Here is a 25,239-nt window from a genome sequence, read left to right as displayed (position 1 = left end):
CTAGACTTTTAGGAATATCACAGGATATCATTAACCCCTAAACCAGCATCTGTAAGATAATGTGTGAGGTCATAAACAGAGAAAGTTGGCAAAGTGTTATCAGGAGCGAGGAGGAAAAGACAGGCGCTATCTCCAGTGCCAGCACACTTGGAATCCCCCTCCCCTGCTTGCTGTTACACAATTGCAGTCTGGCATCAAGTCTAATATGCACACTCTTATGTAGAGACAAAACTGTTTTGTGTAGCCAGATCTAGTGCCAAATCTAATTTGCAGAGTGAAATCTGATGCCAAGTCTCGTACAAAATCATATTAAATATTTTCCTTTTTGAGCAAGATATCTATTCATTCAAACCCTGCATGTATTTGCCACTGCTGAGCCTCATTCACAAAAACTATGCAAAGCAGAATCCTGCTTTATGCTATATGGCAACCAGGGGCAATATGGCCCACCAGAAATTTTCCCATTTGGCCTATTGCCTTTTACTATGCACTGAGCCACCAGCCCTGCAATGTGTATTACAGTGTAAAGTCCCAGACAGTGTCTTATGAGTCCCTGCGCTCCTTAGGAGTCCTGTGCCTGACTCCATGTATATCTCCATATATGGAATAACTGTTCTGGGAGTCCCAGGCTGACTCTATATATGGCTATTTCCATATTGAGTCATCTCTTGGGGTTATCCCTAAACACTGTTAGCATTCTGACAGTATTTGGGGATAGCCCAGTATATACTGTATGAAAGTTACTCCTGGTTTTAGTTTCAAAACTGCTGGAAAAACCTGAACAAAACCTGAACGTATAATTGGCAACAGTACTTCTGTATTGCTGCGAATAGTGATTTTACCAACATTCTGTATGTAATATGAGTGCTAATATAGAAGACCCCCAGCGGCCAAAATAAACATTCGGCACCTTACATAGCGGGGTGGGTGGGGGCATTCAGGGAACAGAGGAAACCCCCTTTATCTAACCACTCAGATGATGTGGTCGCTATTAACTGACCACAGCATCTGAGGAATCCTGGTTACTGTGGGCATTTCAGCATGTATGGAGCAGCCCAACTCCATTAAATACTTGTACGTCATTGGTCCTTAAAATTAGTCCATATATTTAACTTTGCAACACTTTTATTTTTATTTTATACTTTTTAGAATAAGTTTTATGGTGGAAATTGCATCCTGGGGGGATCATTATTGAGTTCACTGTGTACATTGCATGCTGTAGGTTCCCCCTAGTGGTGGATGCAGGCAGCAAGAATTTTATATTTTACTTTTAAGTCTCTGCAGGAGATTTAAAGGGAACGTGTCATCATTTAAATCACGTTAGTTATATTTTTTAGAATAGAGTTTTTTTTTTTTTTTTTTTTTCATGTTACTATATATATTTTTAGAAAAAGTATATAATTCTGCAATTTTCATACTGGCCACTAGGTCTAATAATAGGTCATGATTTCTTGTCCTGTATATGTAACTTTTTAGTAGCCAACACCTTTTCACCACAGACGAAATTGCAATGACAGATATCACTTCTGTGTAGATAACACAGTATCCATCATTCCCAATAGGTGATATCACAACTCATCTACTCCCTCCTGACCTCTGCCGAGGTCACAGATCATGCCTAGAAAAGTCTGAAAGGGGACCTGTCACCAGTTTTATTTTATTTTTTGTAAATGCAATACCTCATACTGTTGTCCAGGTTTTTTTCATGCTCCACTCCTCTGTTGTGCCTCTATGTCCCTGTTCATTTTTGGCGCCTAATATGCTATAACAGGCTATATGAGTGAGTACAGCAAATACTATGCAAGCTTATGTAGCCTGTTAAGCATAACAGCCGGGAAGAAGGAGACGCTTACTGAGCGGAGCAGAGGTCAACTCCTCCCTGTACCGATGCTAGTAATTAGCATATTAGGGGCCAAAACCGAACGGGGAACATAGTGACAGAATGGAAGAGTGGATCATGAAAATAAAATAGCGAGATGGCATCTCCTGAACCTAGACTACAGTATGAGGTCTTGCCTTTACGAATTTTGGGCCTAGTTTCTAGTGTGAAAATTGCCGGATTATATACGGTACATTTTTTTCAAAATATAGTGACATGAAAAAATAAAAAAAACTCTAAAAAAAACAAAAAATTTGAAAGATATGTTTTGACATAAAAACTTTATTTACACAATAGTTATTTTTCTGATGACAGATTCCCTTAAAGGGGTTATCCAATCCTAAAAAAAGCCCCCCCCCCCCCATATTACAGGCCTCCCACACTGAATATACTTAACTGAGTTCCCGCTTCCTGCGCCCGTCCTGATCCCCACACTGCCGCTGCTGCTTCTCCCTGTGCCCGAATGAAAACATCCGGTGTCGGTGGGAGCAGCCAATGGCAGGCGGGGACAAGCCTCCCTAGCATCGCGGGTGACGCTAGGGAGGCTCGTCCCCTTTCCCGTCTGCCATTGGCTGCTCCCCCCGACACCAGATGTTTTCATCCGTGCACGGGAGAAGCAGCAGCGTAGGTGCGGGGACCAGGAGCGGCGCTGGGACCCGGGTAGGTATATTCAGTGTGGGGGGCCCGGCATATGGGGGTGGCTTTTTTAGGATTGGATAACCCCTTTAATTCTCTATATTAGAAACGTGGAGCTCTGGCTGCTATAACCATATATTAAGAAATTAATTCAAAGAATGTTGGACCTTGAAATGACATAGAGTTATTTTTTTAAAGGGCGTCTGTCAGCAGGATCAACACTATTAAAACAGCCAAAATGTCTGGTAAGGCTGACCCTGTTGATTAAAAGCATAGCTTCCATCCCACCATTAGTTGCCTCTTTTAGAAGTAATACAGGTTTTAAAAAAATATGCAAGTTAGGCCCCTTTCACACAAGCGAGTATTCCGCACGGATGCGATGCGGGAGGTGAACGCATTGCACCCGCACTGAATACCGACCCATTCATTTCTATGGGGCTGTGCACACGAGCCGTGATTTTCACGCATCACTTTTGCGTTGCGTGAAAATCGCAGCATGCTCCTCTTTGTGCGTTTTTCACGTAACGCAGGCCCCATAGAAATGAATGGGGTTGCGTGAAAATCGCAAGCATCCGCAAGCAAGTGCGGATGCGGTGCGATTTTCACGCACGGTTGCTAGGAGACAATCGGGATGGAGACCCGATCATTATTATTTTCCCTTATAACATGGTTATAAGGGAAAATAATAGCATTCTGAATACAGAATGCATAGTAAAACAGCACTGGAGGGGTTAAAAAAATAAAATAAAATCATTTAACTCACCTTAATCCATTTGCTCGCGTAGCCGGCATCTCCGTCTGACACTTTTACTGTATAGGACCTGTGGTGAGCATTAACTATAGTTCAAGGACCTGGGATGACGTCACTCCGGTCATCACATGGTACGTCACATGATCTTTTACCATGTGAAGAAGTTCGGGTTTGGGTACCAAAGACGCGCGATTTTTCTCACGCGAGTGCAAAACGCATTACAATGTTTTGCACTCGCGCGGAAAAATTGCTGGTGTTCCCGCAACGCACCCGCACATTTTTCCGCAACGCCCGTGTGAAAGAGGCCTTAGGGTTTACGTGCCCTAAGTGATGGGCCCATCCAGTTGGTGCACCATAGCTTCTCCACTATGCTTCCCTGGACACTCCCTTCTCCAGCTGGATGTCAGGCCCTATGAATTAAGTGGCGGTAGGAAGCAGAACAGAGGAGTTAAGGTGCACCAAGTGGCTACGACTCACCCCTCTGCACTTAAGCTCTAATTTTCTTATTTTAAAAACCCTTATTTCTCTTAAATGCAGAAAAGAATTGGGGAATGAAAGGCATGGTTTTAAATAGCAGGGTCAGGCCTACCAGGCAATATGGTTGGGTTAGTAGGGTTGATCCTGCCGACAGATGCCCTTTAAGCTCTTTACGACCTCTGCTGTACACGACATCTGCTCTAAAGATGCTGCCCACTCCAGAGCGGAGCGAGCAGCATAGACGCCGGGTGCCTGCTGTTTCATACAGCAGATAATGTCAGCGATTGGCGGTAATGCTGACCGAGGATATTTAACCCCTCACATGCCGTTGTCAAATGTGACCACGGTGTCTGAGAGGGCTAAAACCCGGAAGTGCGCACTTCCAGGGCAGGAAAGTGTTCCCTTCCCCGGCGGAGATCGCCTAAAGCATTCTATGCAAATAATGACTCTGAGCCTGTACTAGGCTTCCAGGCTCATTACTTGTATATTACAGTTCAGGCCAGCAGGTGGCAGCACTGAACTGTAATATAGCTTTGTTTTTGTATAAGATTCCATTAGTTAGCAAATTCAGTTATTCTTGTCAATTTGCAATCTAATGATTGCAAGTTGGGGTCCAATTGGGGACCTTAAAGTAAAAAATAAATAAAATATATATATATATATATATATATATATATATATATATAAAAATTCTCCAAAATAAAAATATAATAAATAAACAATTAAAAAAATAACATCATGGACATTGCCATGTGTGAAAATGCCTATAATATTAAAATATAAAAAACTTATCCCATACGGTGAATGGAGTAAGTTTAAAAAAAAGACCAATTTGCAGTTTTTTCATCACTTTACTTCTGAAAAAAATTTATAAGTGATCAAAAGGTCAAACACACCCCAAAATGGTATTATCAAAAACTATAGATCGTCCTGCAAAAAATTTGTCCTCACACATCTCTGTAGACATAACTATAAAAAAATTATGGAGGTCAGAATACCTTTTGAGAATTACAACTCAAGAAAAACTGCACAAGTGTGATATCATACTGACCCGGAGAATGAAGAGTCAGAAGTCAGTTTTACCACATAGTGAATGCCATAAAAACAAAACCTGTAAAACTGTGGCAGAATTACGTTTTTTTTTTTCCAATTCCACCCTATTTGGAATTTTTTTACAGCTTCTCTATATAGTAACGAAAAATGCAAATGTGATCACACTCTGCATCCAACATTCTGCCCTGCCTCCATGCTGGATGAGACATTGGTGTACATTTTGGCCAAAGCGTAATAAGCCACTCACCACGTCAAGGTCGCCTCATTTGAGTGGTCCCTAACACTAGTTCCTACCTGTTTATGGGCCATGACAGCCAATGTTGGATGCAGAGTGCGATCACATTTGCATTTTTCGTTTGTATATGTATTTCGCCATAGTGATGTGCACCACATACAGGTTGTGCTGACCCAATCCCCCACATTTTCTCTATATAGTGTATGCCATATTAAATGGTAGCATTAGAAAGTACAGCTTGTCCTGCAAAAAACAGCTTTGTGAATGAAAAAATAAAAAAGTTATGACTTCAGGAAGGCGAAAGCGAAAAACTAAAGCGCAAAAATGGAATTGGAGCTGAGCTTTAGTTCCTGTGAATGGCCACTACACCATGTACGGAGCTGTGGTGTTCCAGCTCAGAACACTGTTAACCACCTCCCGACCGCCTAACGCAGGGATGCGTCCTGTGGGCGGCCGGGTTATTCCTCCTGGACGCATCTACGCGTGATCTCACGAGACGCGAGATTTCCTGTGAACGTGCGCTCACAGGAGCGCGCGTTCACAGGAGCGCGAGGTAAACAAGTTGATCTACAGCCTGCCAGCGGCGATCATTCGCTGGCAGGCTGTAGATGCGATTTTTTTAACATCAGAAAGGTATATTAGACGCTGTTTTGTTAACAGCGTCTGATATACCTGCTACCTGGTCCTCTGGTGGTCCATTTTGCTTGGATCGACCACCAGAGGACACAGGCAGCTCTGTAAATAGCACCAAGCACCACACTACACTACACTCCCCCCTGTCACTTATTAACCCCTTATTAACCCCTGATCACCCCATATAAACTCCCTGATCACCCCCCTGTAAGGCTCCATTCAGACGTCCGTATGTGTTTTGTGGATCTGCAAAACACGGACACCGGCAATGTGCTTTCCGCATTTTTCGGATCCGCACATTGCCAGAACTATATAGAAAATGCCTTTTCTTGTCCGCAATTGCGGACAAGAATACGACATGTTCTATATTTTTGCGGAACGGAAGTGCGGACCCGGAAGTGCAGATCCGCAATTCCGGATCCGAGCAGAACAAAGTCTGGCCCCATAGAAATTAATGGGTCCGCAATTCCGTTCCGCAAAATGCAGAACAGAATTGCGGACGTGTGAATGGGGCCTAAGGGTCCCTTATCACCGCCAGTTAGTTAGCCACTTGTTAGGTAGTTAGCGCCCACCGCACCGCAGTCACTGATTAGTCGCTGATTAGCATCATCGCTGTCGCTAATCAGCACTAGTACTATATAATATCTGTAAGTGATCAAGACTGATCGCAATCAGATCTATATCAGTACATTAGGGTCACCTTAGGCTCTACAAAAAACGCAGTGTTCGCCCGATCAGGCCTGATCTTGTGCGCACACTTGCGTTCAGTCCGCCCCACCGCAGTGACAGAAATGTTTTTTTTCTGATCACTGCAAAAACACTGTAAAATCGCTGCGGCGCTATGAAGATCACTTTTGAGCTTTTTAGATCTTTATTAGCGATCGCAGCTTTTTTTTTTTTTTGCAAATTTTTTGGCAGAGATTTTTTTCATCCACATTGATCGATGCGAATGAAGAAATCTGTGCCGTTCATTTTTTCTTTCAGCCCAGAGGCTGAACGAAAAAAAATAATCTTATTACCCGTATGCTCAATATAAGGCCTCATGCACACAACCGTGCCGTTTTTTGAGGTCCGCAAACCGCGGATGCGCAAAAAACGGAAGGAGCCCGTGTTGACTTCCGCAATTTGTGGTACGGAACGCCGGCGCCGGCAATATAAATGCCTATTCTTGTCCGCAAAGCGTGGACAAGAATAGGACATGTTATATTTTTTTAGCGGGGCCGCGGAACGGAGCCACGGATGCGAACAGCACACGGAGTGCTGTCCACATCTTTTGCGGCCCCATTGAAATAAATGGGTCCGCATCCGAGCAGCCAAAACGGCGGCTCGGATGCAAACCCAAACAACGGTCGTGTGCATGAGGCCTAAGGAGAATAGTAGAAACTCCTAATGCTGGCCATACATGTAATGTACTGCCCTGGCATATCTCTGTAAATTGACAACTTTGTATAAATAAATGGGAAAAGTTGTCATTTACAGAGATATTTCTCTCAACCAGCATGGGTATATGTAAAACTACACCCCAAAACACATTGCCCTACTTCTCCTGAGTACGGCGATACCACATGTGTGACACTTTTTTGCAGCCTAGGTGCGCAAAGGGGCCCAAATTCCAATGAGTACTTTTAGTATTTCACAGGGCATTTTTTATGCATTTGGATTCCAAACTACTTTTCACGCTTTAGGGCCCCTAAAATGCCAGGGCAGTATAAATACCCCACAAGTGACCCCATTTTGGTAAGAAGACACCCCAAGGTATTTCGTGAGGGGTATGGCGAGTTCATTTAAAATTTTATTTTTTGTCACAAGTTAGTGGAATATGAGACTTTGTAAGAGAAAAAATAAAATAAAAATCATTTTCCGCTAACTTGTGCCAAAAAAAATATATTCTAGGAACTCGCCATGCCCCTCACGGAATACCTTGGGGTGTCTTCTTTCCAAAATGGGGTCACTTGTGGGGTATTTATACTGCCCTGGCATTTTAGGGGCCCTAAAGCGTGAGAAGAAGTCTGGAATCCAAATGCCTTAAAATGCCCTCCTAAAAGGTATTCGTTGGACTTTCGGCCCCTTTGCGCATCTTGGCTGCAAAAAAGTGTCGGGCAATGTGTTTTGGGGTGTATTATTACATATACCCATACTGTGTGTGAGAAATATCTCTGTAAATTACAACTTTTTAAAAATTTTTATACAAAGTTGTCAATTTACAGAGATATTTCTCTCACCCAGCATGGGTATATGTAAAAATACACCCCAAAACACATTGCCCTACTTCTCCTGAGTACGGCGATACCACATGTGTGACACTTTTTTGCAGCCTAGGTGCATAAAGGGGCCGAAAGTCCAACGAGTACCTTTAGGCTTTACAGGGTTGCTCACAATTTAGCCCCGCCCAAAATGCCAGAACAGTAAACACGCCCCACAAATGACCCAATTTCGGAAAGTAGACACCCCAAGGTATTCACTGAGGGGCATAGTGAGTCCGTGGGAGATTTTTTTTTTTTGCCAGAAGTTAGCAAAAATGGAAACTTTATTATAATTTTTTTTTTTTCTCAGAAAGTGTCATTTTCGGCTTTCTTGTGAAAATTAAATCATACATGAACGCACCATGCCCCTCCGCGAATACTTTGGGGTGTCTTCTTTCTAAAATGGGGTCATTTGGGGGGTATTTATACTATCCTGGCATTCTAGCATCTCAAGAAACATGACAGGTGCTCAGAAAGTCAGAGCTGCTTCAAAATGCGGAAATTCACATTTTTGTACCATAGTTTGTAAATGCTATAACTTTTGCGCAAACCAATAAATATACACTTATTGGATTTTTTTTATCAAAGACATGTAGCACAATAAATTCTGACACAAACTTGTATAGAAATGTAATTATATTTGAACAATTTAACCAGAGAAAGTTAAAAATACACTTTTTTTTTGAAAATTGCGGCCTATTTTGATTAATATCGGAAAAACAAAAAATCTTAGCAGCAATCAAATGCCATCAAAAGAAAGCTGTATTTGTGAGAAGAAAAGGAGGTAAAATTCATTTGGGTGCCAAGTTGCATGACCGAGCAATAAACCGTGAAAGTAGTGTAGTGCAGAATTGTAAAAAGTGGTCTGGTCATTAAGGGGGTTTAACCACCTGCCGCCACGCTAACGCCGAAAGGCGTCATTGCTGCAGCGCTCCCAGGTCACACTAACGCCAATTGGCGTCATCTCGCGTGAGCCGAGATTTACTGTGAATGCGTGCACACAGGCGCGCGCGTTCACAGGATCGGAAGGTAAGCGAGTGGATCTTCAGCCTGCCAGCGGCGATCGTTCGCTGGCAGGCTGGAGATGCGATATTTTTAACCCCTAACAGGTATATTAGACGCTGTTTTGATAACAGCGTCTAATATACCTGCTACCTGGTCCTCTGGTGGTCCCTTTTGCTTGGATCGACCACCAGAGGACACAGGCAGCTCAGTAATAAGTAGCACCAAACACCACTACACTTCACACCCCCCCCTGTCACTTATTAACCCCTGATCACCCCTGATCACCCCATATAAACTCCCTGATCACCCCCCTGTCATTGATCACCCCCCTGTAAGGCTCCATTCAGACGTCCGTATGATTTTTACGGATCCACTGATGCATGGATCGGATCCGCAAAACACATACGGACGTCTGAATGGAGCCTTACAGGGGGATGATCAATGACGGGGGTGATCACCCCATATAGACTCCCTGATCACCCCCCTGTCATTGATCACCCTCCTGTCATTGATCACCCCCCTGTAAGGCTCCATTCAGACGTCCGTATGATTTTTACGGATCCACTGATACATGGATCGGATCCGCAAAACACGCACGGACATCTGAATGGAGCCTTACAGGGGGGTGATCAATGACAAGGGGGTGATCACCCCATATAGACTCCCTGATCACCCCCCTGTCATTGATCACCCCCCTGTCATTGATCACCCCCCTGTAAGGCTCCATTCAGATGTCCGTATGTGTTTTGCGGATCCGATCCATGTATCCGTGGATCCGTAAAAAACATACGGACGTCTGAATGGAGCCTTACAGGGGGGGTGATCAATGACAGGGGGGTGATCAATGACAGGGGGGTGATCAGGGAGTCTATATGGGGTGATCACCCCCGTCATTGATCACCCCCCTGTCATTGATCACCCCCCTGTAAGGCTCCATTCAGATGTCCGTATGTGTTTTGCGGATCCGATCCATGTATCCGTGGATCCGTAAAAAACATACGGACGTCTGAATGGAGCCTTACAGGGGGTGATCAATGACAGGGGGGTGATCACCCCATATAGACTCCCTGATCACCCCCCTGTCATTGATCACCCCCCTGTAAGGCTCCATTCAGACATTTTTTTGGCCCAAGTTAGCGGAAATTTTATTATTTTATTTTTTTCTTACAAAGTCTCATATTCCACTAACTTGTGTCAAAAAATAAAATCTCACATGAACTCACCATACTCCTCACGGAATCCAAATGCGTAAAAATATTTTGACATTTATATTCCAGACTTCTTCTCACGCTTTAGGGCCCCTAAAATGCCAGAGCAGTATAAATACCCCACATGTGACCCCATTTCGGAAAGTAGACACCCCAAGGTATACGCTGATGGGCATATTGAGTCCATGAAAGATTGAAATTTTTGTCCCAAGTTAGCGGAAAGGGAGACTTTGTGAGAAAAAACAAAAAAAAAATCAATTTCCGCTAACTTGTGGCAAAAAATTAATAATTCTATGAACTCGCCATGCCCTTCATTGAATACCTTGGGGTGTCTTCTTTCCAAAATGGGGTCACATGTGGGGTATTTATACTGCCCTGGCATTTTAGGGGCCCTAAAGCGTGAGAAGAAGTCTTGGATCCAAATGTCTAAAAATGCCCTGCTAAAATGAATGTGGGCCCCTTTGCGCATCTAGGCTGCAAAAATCTGTGTGACACTTTTTTGCAGCCTAGGTGGGCAAAGGGGCCCACATTCCAAAGAGCACCTTTCGGATTTCACCGGCCATTTTTTTACAGATTTTGATTTCAAACTACTTCGCACGCATTTGGGCCCCTAAAATGCCAGGGCAGTATAACTAGACCACAAGTGACCCCATTTTGGAAAGAAGACACCCCAAGGTATTTCGTGATGGGCATAGTGAGTTCATGGAAGTTTTTATTTTTTGTCACAAGTTAGTGGAATATGAGACTTTGTAAGAAAAAAAAAAAATAATAATAAATCATCATTTTCCGCTAACTTGTGACAAAAAATAAAAAGTTCTATGAACTCACTATGCCCATCAGCGAATACCTTAGGGTGTCTACTTTCCGAAATGGGGTCATTTGTGGGGCGTTTGTACTGTCTGGGCATTGTAGAACCTCAGGAAACATGACAGGTGCTCAGAAAGTCAGAGCTGCTTCAAATAGCGGAAATTCACATTTTTGTACCATAGTTTGTAAACGCTATAACTTTTACCCAAACCATTTTTTTTTTACCCAAACATTTTTTTTTTATCAAAGACATGTAGAACAATAAATTTAGAGAAAAATTTATATATGGATGTCGTTTTTTTTGCAAAATTTTACAACTGAAAGTGAAAAATGTCATTTTTTTGCAAAAAAAATCGGTAAATTTCGATTAATAACAAAAAAAGTTAAAATGTCAGCAGCAATGAAATACCACCAAATGAAAGCTCTATTAGTGAGAAGAAAAGGAGCTAAAATTCATTTGGGTGGTAAGTTGCATGACCGAGCAATAAACCGCTAAAGTTGTGGATTGACGATTTGTAAAAAAGGGCCTGGTCACTAAGGGGGTATAAACCTGTGGTCCTTAAGTGGTTAAGCTAGGGGGGCTGAGGTGGTTAAAGGGAACCTGTCACATTGACCATGGTGTCGGGGCTGAAGGCAACATGTTATAGAGCAAGAGGAGCTGAGCAGATTGAAATATAGTTTTATATAAAAGGATTCAGTGTAACTTGTATTTTATTCATTTATATCTCTGCTCATTCTGGGCTTTGAAGTCCAGGAGACGTCCTATCAGTTATTGACAGCCTTCCCTCTGACTGTGTATACAGAGACAGCTGTCAATCACTGATAGGACCGTCTCCTTGACTTCAAAGCCCAGAATGAGCATGGATCTAAATGAATAAAATACTAGTTTTACTATATCTTTTCCCATAAAACTATATATTAATCTGCTCAGCTCTTCTTGCTCTATAATATGCTCCCTGCAGATTACTTTGCGAAAAATGAAAACGCAAAAACTGAAAATTGCTGCTTCAGGAAGGGGTTAAGGTTCAGTTAGCAAATGTACGGGAATCTTTTTTATAATGTTTCAATTGGGCCAGCACGTCACATTTGACTGAATTATATCAGGATATCTTCTCTTAGAATACGTATATGATACTTTTTTTTTTCTTTACAAGTGGCGCCTAGATCTGAACGTACTGTATATGCATGTGATAGCATAGACCTGTTAGATAGAACCTTCAAAAGAAAAAGAAAAAAGAAAATGCATACAATACAGTATGTATATAAATGAAAAAGGTTTAAATAGCAGTAAATCCCCTTACTCCCTAATGCACTGGGTTTCCTGGTGCTGTTTACTTGCTGATGTGCCCGCTGGGCATTTAAGAAATAACTAAGTAGGCGCAGATATATATGACATGAGGGTAGCTTTATGCTCTACATATGCAGCACACGTAAATTGTACATGGAATCGTAAAAGTGCAGTGCTTAGTCCCAACACCAATCTCCCCTCCTCCAGGTGCTATGCTCCAATAACCATTGAGAACAATGCACCGCTATCCTCAGCTATTACTAGTAACCAAATACAAAGGCTCTCTATTGGGGATCTGTGCGTGGGACATGTACAAAGCAAAGAAAGAAGTGTTCTGATGTGGAAAAGTGGTGTTATTGTGAGATGTCATGTACTGTACTTGTCTGGGACATTTGTATAAAACAGACCAGCATTAGACTCGGTATTGTATTTCTATATGAATAATAAGAGCGTTTCCCATTATAGATGTAGACATGTGCTTAACACATTTGTCCCTTAACACATTTGTGCATGTTTCCTTTTGCCATTTTATTATTACTTCAGCAAGTGAACACCTGAGATCTTTAATACAGACTTGTCATGATGTCATTTACTGTATACTGCGAGGGTGCCGTGTGTGCTAGAGGGAATATGGGGTGCTACAGAAAGGAGCTTCGGTCAGGGTTCCTCAAGCTCTTTCTACTAGAATATCACTAGCATCTAACCAGTTGTCAAAGTCCATGCCACATATACAAGTGTTGATCAGTTTATAGGGGGATATTTATCATCTTCTCTGGGCCAGAAAAGTGGCGCCACAAGTTGCAAACTGTCCCACACACTGCTATTGTGCAAAATTTTGTGACTTTTGGGGAGGTTTTACTCACCGCTCGCCTCTTTGAAAAGTGCTGGTGAGGCCGGAGTAGACGGTCCGGTACATCTATAATAATAAAATCCCTGTGTGAGTGCGTTGTGTGTGTGTGTGTCGCCAGTTTTGCACTGGGCATGTGCGGCGTCCAATCAGGACTCAACGCTCCACACGGACACAGCGCTACACACAAGTTTCCCTGCAGGGTGCCACCCTATAGGCAGGCCACAGCTCCCAGGGTTGATCGGCCAGAGCGCGGTGTGATGATTGCTCTGCACGCCAGCCAATTCTAGTGCCTGTTATTGTAATGGGCATAATGTCTGGTATATTACAATCTACAACAGAAAACTGGCATAAATTGTAGTGGAGAGCTACACCAGCTCCCTGTTGCTCCACAAATATTAAGAGGCGTGCTCTTTTTAATAATTGCGATGAATCTGAAGCAAGTGGGGGAGAGATTAAGACTGGAGTGTAATATGTCGGTCTTGATAAATTTCCCCTTAGTTTTAGTTGTTTTTTTTTAAACCCCCTATAACTTGAAAAGATGCCCAAAAGAAGTAAATTATAAATCATTCTTGTAGAAATCCTGCAGGGAATAAAGGCTTACTTCTTGCTAATGTGTTCCAGTATAGGCTGGGGAGCAGCTGAGGGATCTGGGCTTTACAAGGCTAAAAAGGCGTTAATGAAAGTTGTCTCATCTTGAACATTGGTGGCATATCGCTAGGATATGCCACCAATTTCAGATAGGTGTGGGTCCCACCTTTGGGACCTGCGCCTATCTCTAGAACGGAGCTCCCAAAGACAACAAGAGCACACTTCGCACGCAGGCCGCCCTCCGTTCATTTCTATTGAAGTGCCGAAAATAACTGGCTCGGCTATTATAGAGCAGGAGGAGCTGAGCAGATTGATATATAGTTTTATATAAAAAGATTCAGTGTCACTCGTATTTTATTAATTTATATCTCTGCTTATTATGGGCTTTGAAGTCAAACAGGAGGTCCTATCCGTGATTGACAGCCTTCCTTCTGTGACTGTGTATACAGAGCTAGCTGCCAGTCGGACTGCCTCCTTGACTTCACAGCATTACTGAATCTTTTCCCATAACACTATATCTCAATCTGCTCAGCTCCTCCTGCTCTATAACATGCTCCCTGCAGATTACTTCGCATTTTCACGATGACGGGTCCCCTTTAACTTCTAGAACTGCAGCTGCTGCTAACAGCTGATTGATAGTGGTGTGGGATGTTGGATCTGATATTGATGACTTATCTTTTGGAAAACCACCTCAATGATATCTCTGTCCTGCTACAGACAGAGCGGAGGTGGGAGGCTCCTGCTGCAGCCATTTGTCATACAGCCAAACACAGGATAGCGAGGAAGAGAAGGGAGTAATGGTTGATCTCCTGGGACTGATTTCTTCACATATTTCTCAGCTTTAATTATAATATGAGCCCAAATATGATCAAAGTAGAGGAGGAGATTAATTGCAGTTTTTTTGTGAATTGTATATGTTCAGTGTACAGTACAGACCAAAAGTTTGGACACACCTTCTCATTCAAAGAGTTTTCTTTATTTTCATGACTATGAAAATTGTAGATTCACACTGAAGGCATCAAAACTATGAATTAACACATGTGGAATTATATACATAACAAACAAGTGTGAAACAACTGAAAATATGTCATATTCTAGGTTCTTCAAAGTAGTCACCTTTTGCTTTGATTACTGCTTTGCACACTCTTGGCATTCTCTTGATGAGCTTCAAGAGGTAGTCCCCTGAAATGGTTTTCACTTCACAGGTGTGCCCTGTCAGGTTTAATAAGTGGGATTTCTTGCCTTATAAATGGGGTTGGGACCATCAGTTGCGTTGAGGAGAAGTCAGGTGGATACACAGCTGATAGTCCTACTGAATAGACTGTTAGAATTGGTATTATGGCAAAAAAAAAGCAGCTAAGTGAAGAAAAACGAGTGGCCATCATTACTTTAAGAGATGAAGGTCAGTCAGTCAGCCGAAAAATTGGGAAAAATTTGAAAGTAACGGCTATTTGACCATGAAGGAGAGTGATGGGGTGCTGCGCCAGATGACCTGGCCTCCACAGTCACCGGACCTGAACCCAATCGAGATGGTTTGGGGTGAGCTGGACCGCAGAGTGAAGGCAAAAGAAGTGCTAAGCATCTCTGGGAACTCCTTCAAGACTGTTGGAAGACCATTTCAGGGGACTACCTCTTGAAGCTCATCAAGAGAATGCCAAGAGTGTGCAAAGCAGTAATCAAAGCAAAAGGTGGCTGCTTTGAAGAACCTAGAATATGACATATTTTCAGTTGTTTCACACTTGTTTGTTATGTATATAATTCCACATGTGTTAATTCATAGTTTTGATGCCTTCATAGTCATAAAAATAAAGAAAACTCTTTAAATGAGAAGGTGTGTCCAAACTTTTGGTCTGTACTGTATATTTAAAGCACCACATATATACAGTTCCTGTTTGCTGCATGCAGCCCTGTTGGAGGCTTCTCTGTTGCAGCATATGCAGCATGCAGGGCGACGTTTGCAGTGCATTAATCTGCTGGTTGATTTTGTTTGTACCCCATAAGATAGGACAGAGCACTGAGACAGGACTGAGAGAAGTTGGAGTCTAAGAGCCAGAATGAAAGGAATTCTCTGTAAGAGGGGCTTCCTCTCTGATGGAACCAGCCGACACATGCATTAAATGGGCGTACATTCATTTGAATGGCTGCCATGGAATACTACTAGAGCAGTGCTCTAATAGCACGTGCTGCTGCTGTAGTAGGCAGCTGCATTTTTGAGTCAATGAATGCAGTTACAGAATTTTTTTTATATATTTTTTTGCAATAGTAACCTAAGCTTAAGAAAATCATATTAGCTCGTAAAAGAGATAGTTGTGGGCATGCTCTGCAACGTATGAACTTGGGGAGGGGGCACAAAGTGAAACATTCACTGTACACAGTTCATTGTTTTTGAGTAGATATTTCACCAGGCTTAATAGGTGGCTTCTACCTGTCATTTTATGGCGGAGGTGTAAGATTGTCACCACTATTTCATTCTAATAAAAGTGTAACAGATCTCTGTGATAGTTAAACCACAGGTCCATCCACAGCGAGCACTTCCTTTACTTGGGAAGGAAATTCATGTTGTCTAAACATATCTAAACACGATGCCATGCCGGTTCTGTAGGCGGAATAATGTTTATGTCTGCATTTTGTGTATTTACTGTATTTATGTTGAATATGTAAAATAGAATGGAGTTGTCATGCTTCATCATTTAGTAATGCAGTGTTTATATTTCCTGCCGAGAAGTGAATAAAACGTTCTTCATAAATCAAGCATTGATGTGTTACAAATTCTTGCTGACATTTTGATGTACAGTACAATAATAATGTATTGGGATTGCTGTGCAGCTTATTTATACATACACTAGACACACTGCACTCCACCATCAGACGCTCTATTTATTCATTGATTTGCATTCTATACCCTTCTACTGCCTTTAGTTTTTTTTCCCCTTTTTTAAGATGTAGTTTACAGATTGAATAATCGAACAATACCTTCTGATGATGTCACAATGGTTTTTGATTCTGTTTGTCTCTCACAGTGTTGTTTGTGTTTATAGGCCGTGTTCTGTTGTAGTGACGTCATAGCGTAATGATTTTTATTGCTCGCTTGTGTTCTATTATAGTGCTGTCACAGTAGACTACATCTACATCCGGTATATGTTGTAAATGTTCTAGAACTCATAGCCTGTGTTCTATTTTGAGTATAATAGTGTCTGCATTCAACTCCTTCCCACATTTGGGTGTAACTGCATCGGTGCCTTATTACAATTGAGAATACAGTTATGCTTATTGGATGGCATGAGCACTGGCTGAGCCATCTGCAGCGGGTGGCAGCTGTAAAATATAGCCAGGCACCCACTGCATCGATCGGGATCAGAGTTAGTTGAATTCACAGCTGTTTAACCCTTTAGATGTCACGGTCAATTGTGACTGTGGCATCTAAGTAGTTTGATAGAAAAAGGGGACTCCTTCTTTTCCTGTTGGTCATATGCGGTTGCAGTTTCACACTGGCAAAAATGCTTGGGTATTTTGACTATACCAAAGCGTTATAGAACCAATCAAACAATCACATTGTGAAGTCCTCTCTATTTTAATAATGTTTAATAAATAAATAAAATCACATAAAATAAATTTTTTATTTTTTTTTCCAAACTGCAAAAAATAAAAAAGACATTGCTGCCATTGTAATTACCTGTAGAATAAAGTTGATATGATTTCAACTGCACGGTTAATGTCATCAGACAGGGATGCTCAACCTGCGGCCCTCCAGCTGTTGCAAAACTACAACTCCCAGCATGCCCTAATAGCTGTAGGCTTTCCAGGCATGCTGGGAGTTGTAGTTTGGCAACAACTGGAGGGCCACAGGTTGGGCACCCCTGTCATAAGACAATGGTGGAACTGCTATTTTCTCCTTCCCACCTCCCTAAAAAATGGTTCTATTAAAGAGTGACAATCCACTCAAATGAAGTCCTCATATGACTACATCAATGGAAAAATTCGAATATTAAGGCTCTTGGAATGCAGCAACATAAAAAAATGTTTTTTTGATTAATTGTTCTTTTATTGTGCAAAAGTAGTAGAACAGAAAAAAGAAACATATTTGGTGTCTATGCAATTGTACTACCCATAAGATAAAGGTAAAAAGTTATTTATATCACTATACAGTGAATAGTGCAAAATTTATAATGCATAAAAAACAATAGTGGCAATGCTATTTTTTTCTATTCCCCTAAGAAAAAGTTAATAAAAGTTAAAGTGTAACCGTCATGTTTTCAGCAAAAAAAATCTATTTTAGCATGTTACTGCTGCAGCAGCATTATGCATAAAGCAATCTTTAATTTCTTCACATACCACTGTTTTCCTTGAGTTTTTCCCTTAGTTACGGCTGTTTAAACATTTACAATATGAGGACCTTCTCAAGATGGCTCCTCTGCCAGTTCTGAGGCCAAAACTGCTTTCCCTCACTTCACATACACACAATCAGATTGGATTACTGAGAGACACGCCTCCTCACTCTAAAGCCTAATGCAGGCATGCAGTGTGAAGGACCGCCCCTCTGTCTTCCTGTCTTCTTAGCTAGAGATAGACAAGCCATAGCAACTGTCTTTTAAGGGAGCAGTGGAAAGGGACAGAGGACATTAATGAAAGCTGTTATTATAAGGTAATTACAGATCTTTTAAGAATCATTGACAGACTAACACATGCCTAGCTCTAATAAACTAGCAAATAAAAAAAATATGACAGTTACACTTTAAGTTATATGTACCCCAAAATGGTCACATTGAAATCAAGCCCTCATAGGGCTATGTTGACAGCAATATAAAAAAGTCATAGCTCTCGTAAGGTTCAGAAAGGCTAAAAGTGGCTGCAGCAGCAAGGAGGTTATTCATAGGCTGTGTTCTGTTTTGATTGTCACAGTATTAATGATTTTTATTTAGAAGCTTTGTTCTGTTGAAGCAATGATAAAACAGTTTACTACGAGGCCATATTCTATGCTGATGTTACAGTAGTATTTATTTTTATTGTTAGGTTTTGTTCTGATGTGGTGATGTCATAATGAGAATTGCCTTTATTGCTAGGCTGTGTTCTATTATGATTTCATAATTACCTGTCTCTTCAATTATAAGCTGTGCTCTATTTTGATTATGTCACAATACTGTTAGCTTTTATTTTAAAGTTGTATTCTATTTGATGGTGTAATAATAGCATCTTTCTTTCTTAGGTTGTATAGTATTGTAATTTGATGTGACAATAGCGCTGCCATTTATCCATAGGACATATTTTATTGTGGTGATGTTACCATAGGCTGTCGCTGTGTCACAATAATGTTAGTTTTTCTAAGGTTGTGTTCTATGTTGATAATATAGTAGTGGTTTTCGCTTCTCTGGAGAAATGGTCCAAATGGAAACTGCAGTTTAATGTTTCCAGATAAAAGCACCCTAAGGTGGTTTATAAAGCAAGTAGGATGCTTGGCTGAATAGCTGCAGGTATAAGCTGTAGGGAGAAATCCCATGGTATAGAGCTCTAGTGAGACCACATCTGGAATACTGTGTTCAGTTCTGGAGACTTCACCTACATAAAGATATAGATAAAATGGAAATGTGCAGAGACTGGCTACAAAAATGATGGAAGGTCTGAAGCATAAAACATATCAGGAGAGACTCAATCTGTGTAGGGAAAGAAGCGAAAGGGGGACATGATCGAAACCTTTAAGTATGTTAAAGGTATAAGTGAGGTTCAGGAGGGAAGTGTTTTTAATTAAAAAAAAAACTACAAAAACAAAGGGGCACAATCTAAAATTAATATGCACAAAAAATTGCTGGCTCACAATATTCAGCAAGTATTTTTACTTTAAATATATGCATAAAAAACATTTAATCACATATAAACAAACAATGTATTATTATTATTTTTGGTGCATTTGTTTAGACTTTACAGACTGGTGGGTGACCAGTAGCCCGAGCTCCAATTAGTCGGTGAGCGTCCGCAATTTTTGTACAGTGGTTCAGCTACAATCTAAAATTATTTGCAGGTGAAGATCAGAACCAATGCCAGAAAATACTTTTACACTGAAAGTAGTTTAGGCTTGGAACAAACTTCTATCAGAATTAGTTGGTAAATCTCAGAATTTAACCTGTTCCTGACTAGTGGCATATATGTACGGACCCGGGCAGGACTTTAAAGTTGGCACCCGCTTGCGAGCCTGGCGGACGCCATGGAAACTGGGTTGCCTGCTGTTTTAAACAGCAGATACCTCTGACTGCGATCAACGCTAACATTGATTGCATATATTTAACTCCTCACATTCTGTAGTCAAACGTGACCACGGCATCTGGGAGTGCAAAAACCTGTAAGTGTGCGTTTCCGAGTGTGCACTGGTTTCCCCTAGCCAGGATTGTGGGATTCAGGATGGTGAGTCCTACTTATTGATCCGAGGCTGCCGCACATAAATTGTGGCAGGGCTCCATGGAAACGTAATGTAATCCTCATAGACTTTAGTGCTAATGCATTGGAGTCTATGAAAGAAGCAATCTGATGATTACTTGTTATAGTTCCCTATGGGAGCTACAAAAAAAAAGTGTAAAAAAATAGTATTTTAAAAATATAAAAATTCTAATTATCCTCATTTCCCCAAAATCAAAATACATAAACAATAAAAAAAATAAAAAGTAAGCATCATGGGCATCGCTGCATGTGAAAACCCCAACTGTGAAATTAAAAAAAGGTAAAAATATCAAATTCGCAGATTATTTTTTATTTTTTTGGTCGATTCACCACCCACAAGATATGTAATAAAAAGTGACCAAAAAGTCATGCAGTGGTATCAGTAAAAGAATACAGATCGCCCCACAAAAGAATGAGCCCTCACACAGCTCCGTACACCTAACTACAAAAAAGTTATAGGGATCAGAATATGGCAACAAAAAAAACAAAACCCATAAAACTGTTGCGGAATTGCGTTTTTTTTCCAATTTCACCCCATTTTTATTTTTTTCCAGCTTCCACTACATTGTATGCAATATTAAATGGTGGCATTAGAAAGTGCAACTTGTCCCACAAAAAAACAAGCCATCATACAGCTGTGTGAATGGAAAAATAAAAATAAATGATTGCCTCGGAAAGGCAGAGAGTGGAAAGAAAAAAAAAAAAAAAACCCGGGGCTGAAAGGGTTAAACATACCTGAGATAAACATGTCTGTACTAAGATAATAATGGTCCAGTTTTTTTTTTTTTGTCGTCAATCTTGTTTATGTCATGAATCTATGTTTCTATTTTGATGATGTCACAAAAGTGTTACTTTTTATGCTAAGGCTGTGTTCTATGTTGATAATACAAAGTGGAGTCACATTATTAGAACATAACTTGTTACTTTCAATGTCGGCAGTGCATAGTTCATGAAGGAAGTCAGATGTGGTGATCTGGCTTGGCGGGTATATAAGGTGTATGATAGGCTGTCTGCACACATATCCTTCGCTGCTGTCATGGGATAATAATCCCTGGAAAAGGGATTATTATCGCATTTCATGCAGTATTTCGGAGACTGCGCAGTTTGTGAGTGGACAAATGGCACCATTGTGAATGAATGACATGGAAACGGCAGAGCACCATGTGCCACCGATGTAAGAGTCGGGCCTGACAGTGTAGCAGAATGAACCAGGGGGCTACCAGACATGTGTCTAAGACAACAGTTCACCAAACCCTACTGTGTATGGGGCTCCAAAGCCAACAGATGGTCACTGCACCTCTACTAACAAAGTTGCATCAACAGAAAAGGCTTACATTTTCGCAGCAGGAATTGGACTTTCGCTGGCGAAGGGTTGCGTTCTCTGATGAGTCACGTTTTCTGCTGCATCAAACGAACATTGTGGGTGATTGAGTCAGCACAACCCTGTATGCAGGTGCACATCGCTATGGCGAAATATATATACAAACGCAAAATACAAATGCAATAGCACTCTGCAACCAGCACTCTGCCCTGCCTCTATGCAGGATGAGGCATTGGTGTACATTTTGGCCGAAGCGTAATAAGCCACTCACCACGTCAAGGTCGCCTCTATGGAGTGGTCCCTAACACTAGTTCCTACCTGTTCATGGGCCATGACAGCCACACAAAGTCCAGGGAATGCAGGTGCAGCATGCAAGCCAAGCACACTCTGCTTTTAACCCCGTCCGGTGCCATTACAGCTTTCATCGGATCCAGGGATGCAAGTACCAACATGCATGCTGAGCCCACTATATACTTCTCCTGGAGCCAAATGGCTACTGGTAGGCTCTATATAAGCAGACTCAGTTTTATACTGACTTTAAAACCAGCCTCCAGGACAGATTGACTGGTCAGGTGTGCATGACTGCATGGAGATCGCCACGCCTCTGCCTTGTCAGGTGAGAAATATCAGAGAGCAAACATCCTGCATCCATTGCTGGAAGAACACAAGCTGGTGGTGGCAGCGTTTATAGTCTGGGGAATGTTTTCATAGCATCCTTAGAGCCCACTCATCCATGTGGAGGGCGCCCTCAGCCGATTTGGGTATGAATCTATCCTTGCATATTATGTATACCCATAAATGCTGATTGTCTTCCCTGGGGTGCATGGGATCTTCCAGCAAGACAATGCAGCTTGTCACATGACTAGAAATGTCTGATATTGGTTGGAAGAGCATGACCAAGACTTTGTACTTCCCTGACCCCCTAATTCCTCAGACGTGAACCCAATTGAGCATTTATATGACCACCTCGATCATCGTGTTCGCTTTATGGATCCTCCTCCACGCACCCTCCAGCAGCTGCGGGATGCACTGCATTATGGCTCCAGAAACCTGTGACAACCTACCAGGACCTTACTGAGTCACTCCCAGCCCGTCTAGCTGCCGTCTGCGCTGCACATGGCGGTTACTCTGGATATTAGCTGGTGCTCATAATAATGTGACTTGACTGTATATAACAGTTGTTATCGTTATTGCTAGTTCTACTTTGATGTCACAATAATGTTTATGTCCATTCTTCTGCAGTATTATATGGAGATGTTGCCTCTGGTGCTCAGGTTTTGTGTGGCATTGCATATCAGATCCATTGAAAACCCATATAGGGTGATTTGAGGACGTTAAACACTAAGGGCTCATGCACACTAACGTATTTTTTTCCATTTCGTTTTTTTACAGGTCCGTATGCGGAACCATTCACTTCAAGGGCTCTGAAAAAAACGGAAATGACTCCGTGTGCATTACGTTTCCGTATGTCCGCATGTTTGTTCCACAAAAAAATAGAACATGTCTTATTCTTGTCCATTTTGTGGAAAAGGATAGGCATTGTTACAGTGAATCTGAAAAAAAAAAATATGCAACATGGATGTCATCTGTTTTTTGTTGTTGATTCGTGTTTTGCAGACCGTAAATACATACGGTCGTGTGCATAAGCCCTAATGGTGTACAATTTAAAAAACATATACAGAGAGTGCAGAATTATTAGGCAAGTTGTATTTTTGAGGATTAATTTTATTATTGAACAACAACCATGTTCTCAATGAACCCAAAAAACTCATTAATATCAAAGCTGAATATTTTTGGAAGTAGTTTTTAGTTTGTTTTTAGTTTTAGCTATTTTAGGGGGATATCTGTGTGTGCAGGTGACTATTACTGTGCATAATTATTAGGCAACTTAACAAAAAACAAATATATACCCATTTCAATTATTTATTTTTACCAGTGAAACCAATATAACATCTCAACATTCACAAATATACATTTCTGACATTCAAAAACAAAACAAAAACAAATCAGTGACCAATATAGCCACCTTTCTTTGCAAGGACACTCAAAAGCCTGCCATCCATGGATTCTGTCAGTGTTTTGATCTGTTCACCATCAACATTGCGTGCAGCAGCAACCACAGCCTCCCAGACACTGTTCAGAGAGGTGTACTGTTTTCCCTCCTTGTAAATCTCACATTTGATGATGGACCACAGGTTCTCAATGGGGTTCAGATCAGGTGAACAAGGAGGCCATGTCATTAGATTTTCTTCTTTTATACCCTTTCTTGCCAGCCACGCTGTGGATTACTTGGACGCGTGTGATGGAGCATTGTCCTGCATGAAAATCATGTTTTTCTTGAAGGATGCAGACTTCTTCCTGTACCACTGCTTGAAGAAGGTGTCTTCCAGAAACTGGCAGTAGGACTGGGAGTTGAGCTTGACTCCATCCTCAACCCGAAAAGGCCCCACAAGCTCATCTTTGATGATACCAGCCCAAACCAGTACTCCACCTCCACCTTGCTGGCGTCTGAGTCGGACTGGAGCTCTCTGCTCTTTACCAATCCAGCCACTCGCCCATCCATCTGGCCCATCAAGACTCACTCTCATTTCATCAGTCCATAAAACCTTAGAAAAATCAGTCTTGAGATATTTCTTGGCCCAGTCTTGACGTTTCAGCTTGTGTGTCTTGTTCAGTGGTGGTCGTCTTTCAGCCTTTCTTACCTTGGCCATGTCTCTGAGTATTGCACACCTTGTGCTTTTGGGCACTCCAGTGATGTTGCAGCTCTGAAATATGGCCAAACTGGTGGCAAGTGGCATCTTGGCAGCTGCACGCTTGACTTTTCTCAGTTCATGGGCAGTCATTTTGCGCCTTGGTTTTTCCACACGCTTCTTGCGACCCTGTTGACTATTTTGAATGAAACGCTTGATTGTTCGATGATCACGCTTCAGAAGCTTTGCAATTTTAAGAGTGCTGCATCCCTCTGCAAGATATCTCACTATTTTTGACTTTTCTGAGCCTGTCAAGTCCTTCTTTTGACCCATTTTGCCAAAGGAAAGGAAGTTGCCTAATAATTATGCACACCTAATATAGGGTGTTGATGTCATTAGACCACACCCCTTCTCATTACAGAGATGCACATCACCTAATATGCTTAATTGGTAGTAGGCTTTCGAGCCTATACAGCTTGGAGTAAGACAACATGCATAAAGAGGATGATGTGGTCAAAATACTCATTTGCCTAATAATTCTGCACTCTCTGTATAGTGATCATAGATTTAGCAGGCAATTATATATGATTACTTTCTAGAATAAAATTTAAAAAGTGAAGACTAACTTAACGTTTTATCTTCATTACAGAATTGATGTACTGGCTATCCTGTCTTGTGTAGATAACTTTCTGTGGTCAGTGTGCACCAGTGTTCAAGAACTTGTGACAAGAGCACATAATCCTAACAGCGCGGTCTTTAAGATACACAATCACTGTAACAGCCTACTGACAACCATGATCATATTATTAGCGCCTCTGAAATTGTTGACACAGTAAGTATTTGCTTGTGTGGTCTTCATGCTTCTAAAATGAAGAAAATCTATTAGACAACACCATTTTTTTCTTAATATTCTTCCCCTAATTTTCTTTTTAACATCTTAATGGTAAATGTCTGTTGACTGCTTCTTAGACTTCTGAGTGTTCTATTATAGTGCTGGCCATGTGAGGTCCGCAAAATGCAGAACACACACGGCCGGTATCCGTGTTTTGAGGATCTGCAATTTGCGGATTAGCAAAACACAAAGGTCGTGTGAATGTGCCCTAAGTATGTATGCAGAGATAGCTGTCAATCACTGATAGCTGTACACAG

The 25,239-nt window shown here is 41.5% G+C and overlaps 1 protein-coding gene across 2 annotated transcripts in view; it reads left to right on the top strand.

Moving 5' to 3' along the window:
- KIAA0825 (KIAA0825 ortholog) overlaps window positions 1–25,239 on the top strand; it is a 481,507-nt gene that overhangs the window by 85,681 nt on the left and 370,587 nt on the right. For both annotated transcript variants that reach the window (XM_040421546.1, XM_040421545.1), the window contains exon 11: window positions 24,740–24,922. In XM_040421546.1, coding sequence (XP_040277480.1) covers window positions 24,740–24,922 — 183 coding nt within the window. The remainder of the gene's footprint in view (window positions 1–24,739; window positions 24,923–25,239) is intronic.

The sequence above is a fragment of the Bufo bufo genome, chromosome 2, assembly GCF_905171765.1.
Source record: "Bufo bufo chromosome 2, aBufBuf1.1, whole genome shotgun sequence".
In the NCBI taxonomy this organism is placed as follows: domain Eukaryota; kingdom Metazoa; phylum Chordata; class Amphibia; order Anura; family Bufonidae; genus Bufo; species Bufo bufo.
The sequence above is the reverse complement of the archived record's forward strand: the minus strand, read 5'-3'. Positions and strand labels throughout refer to the sequence as shown.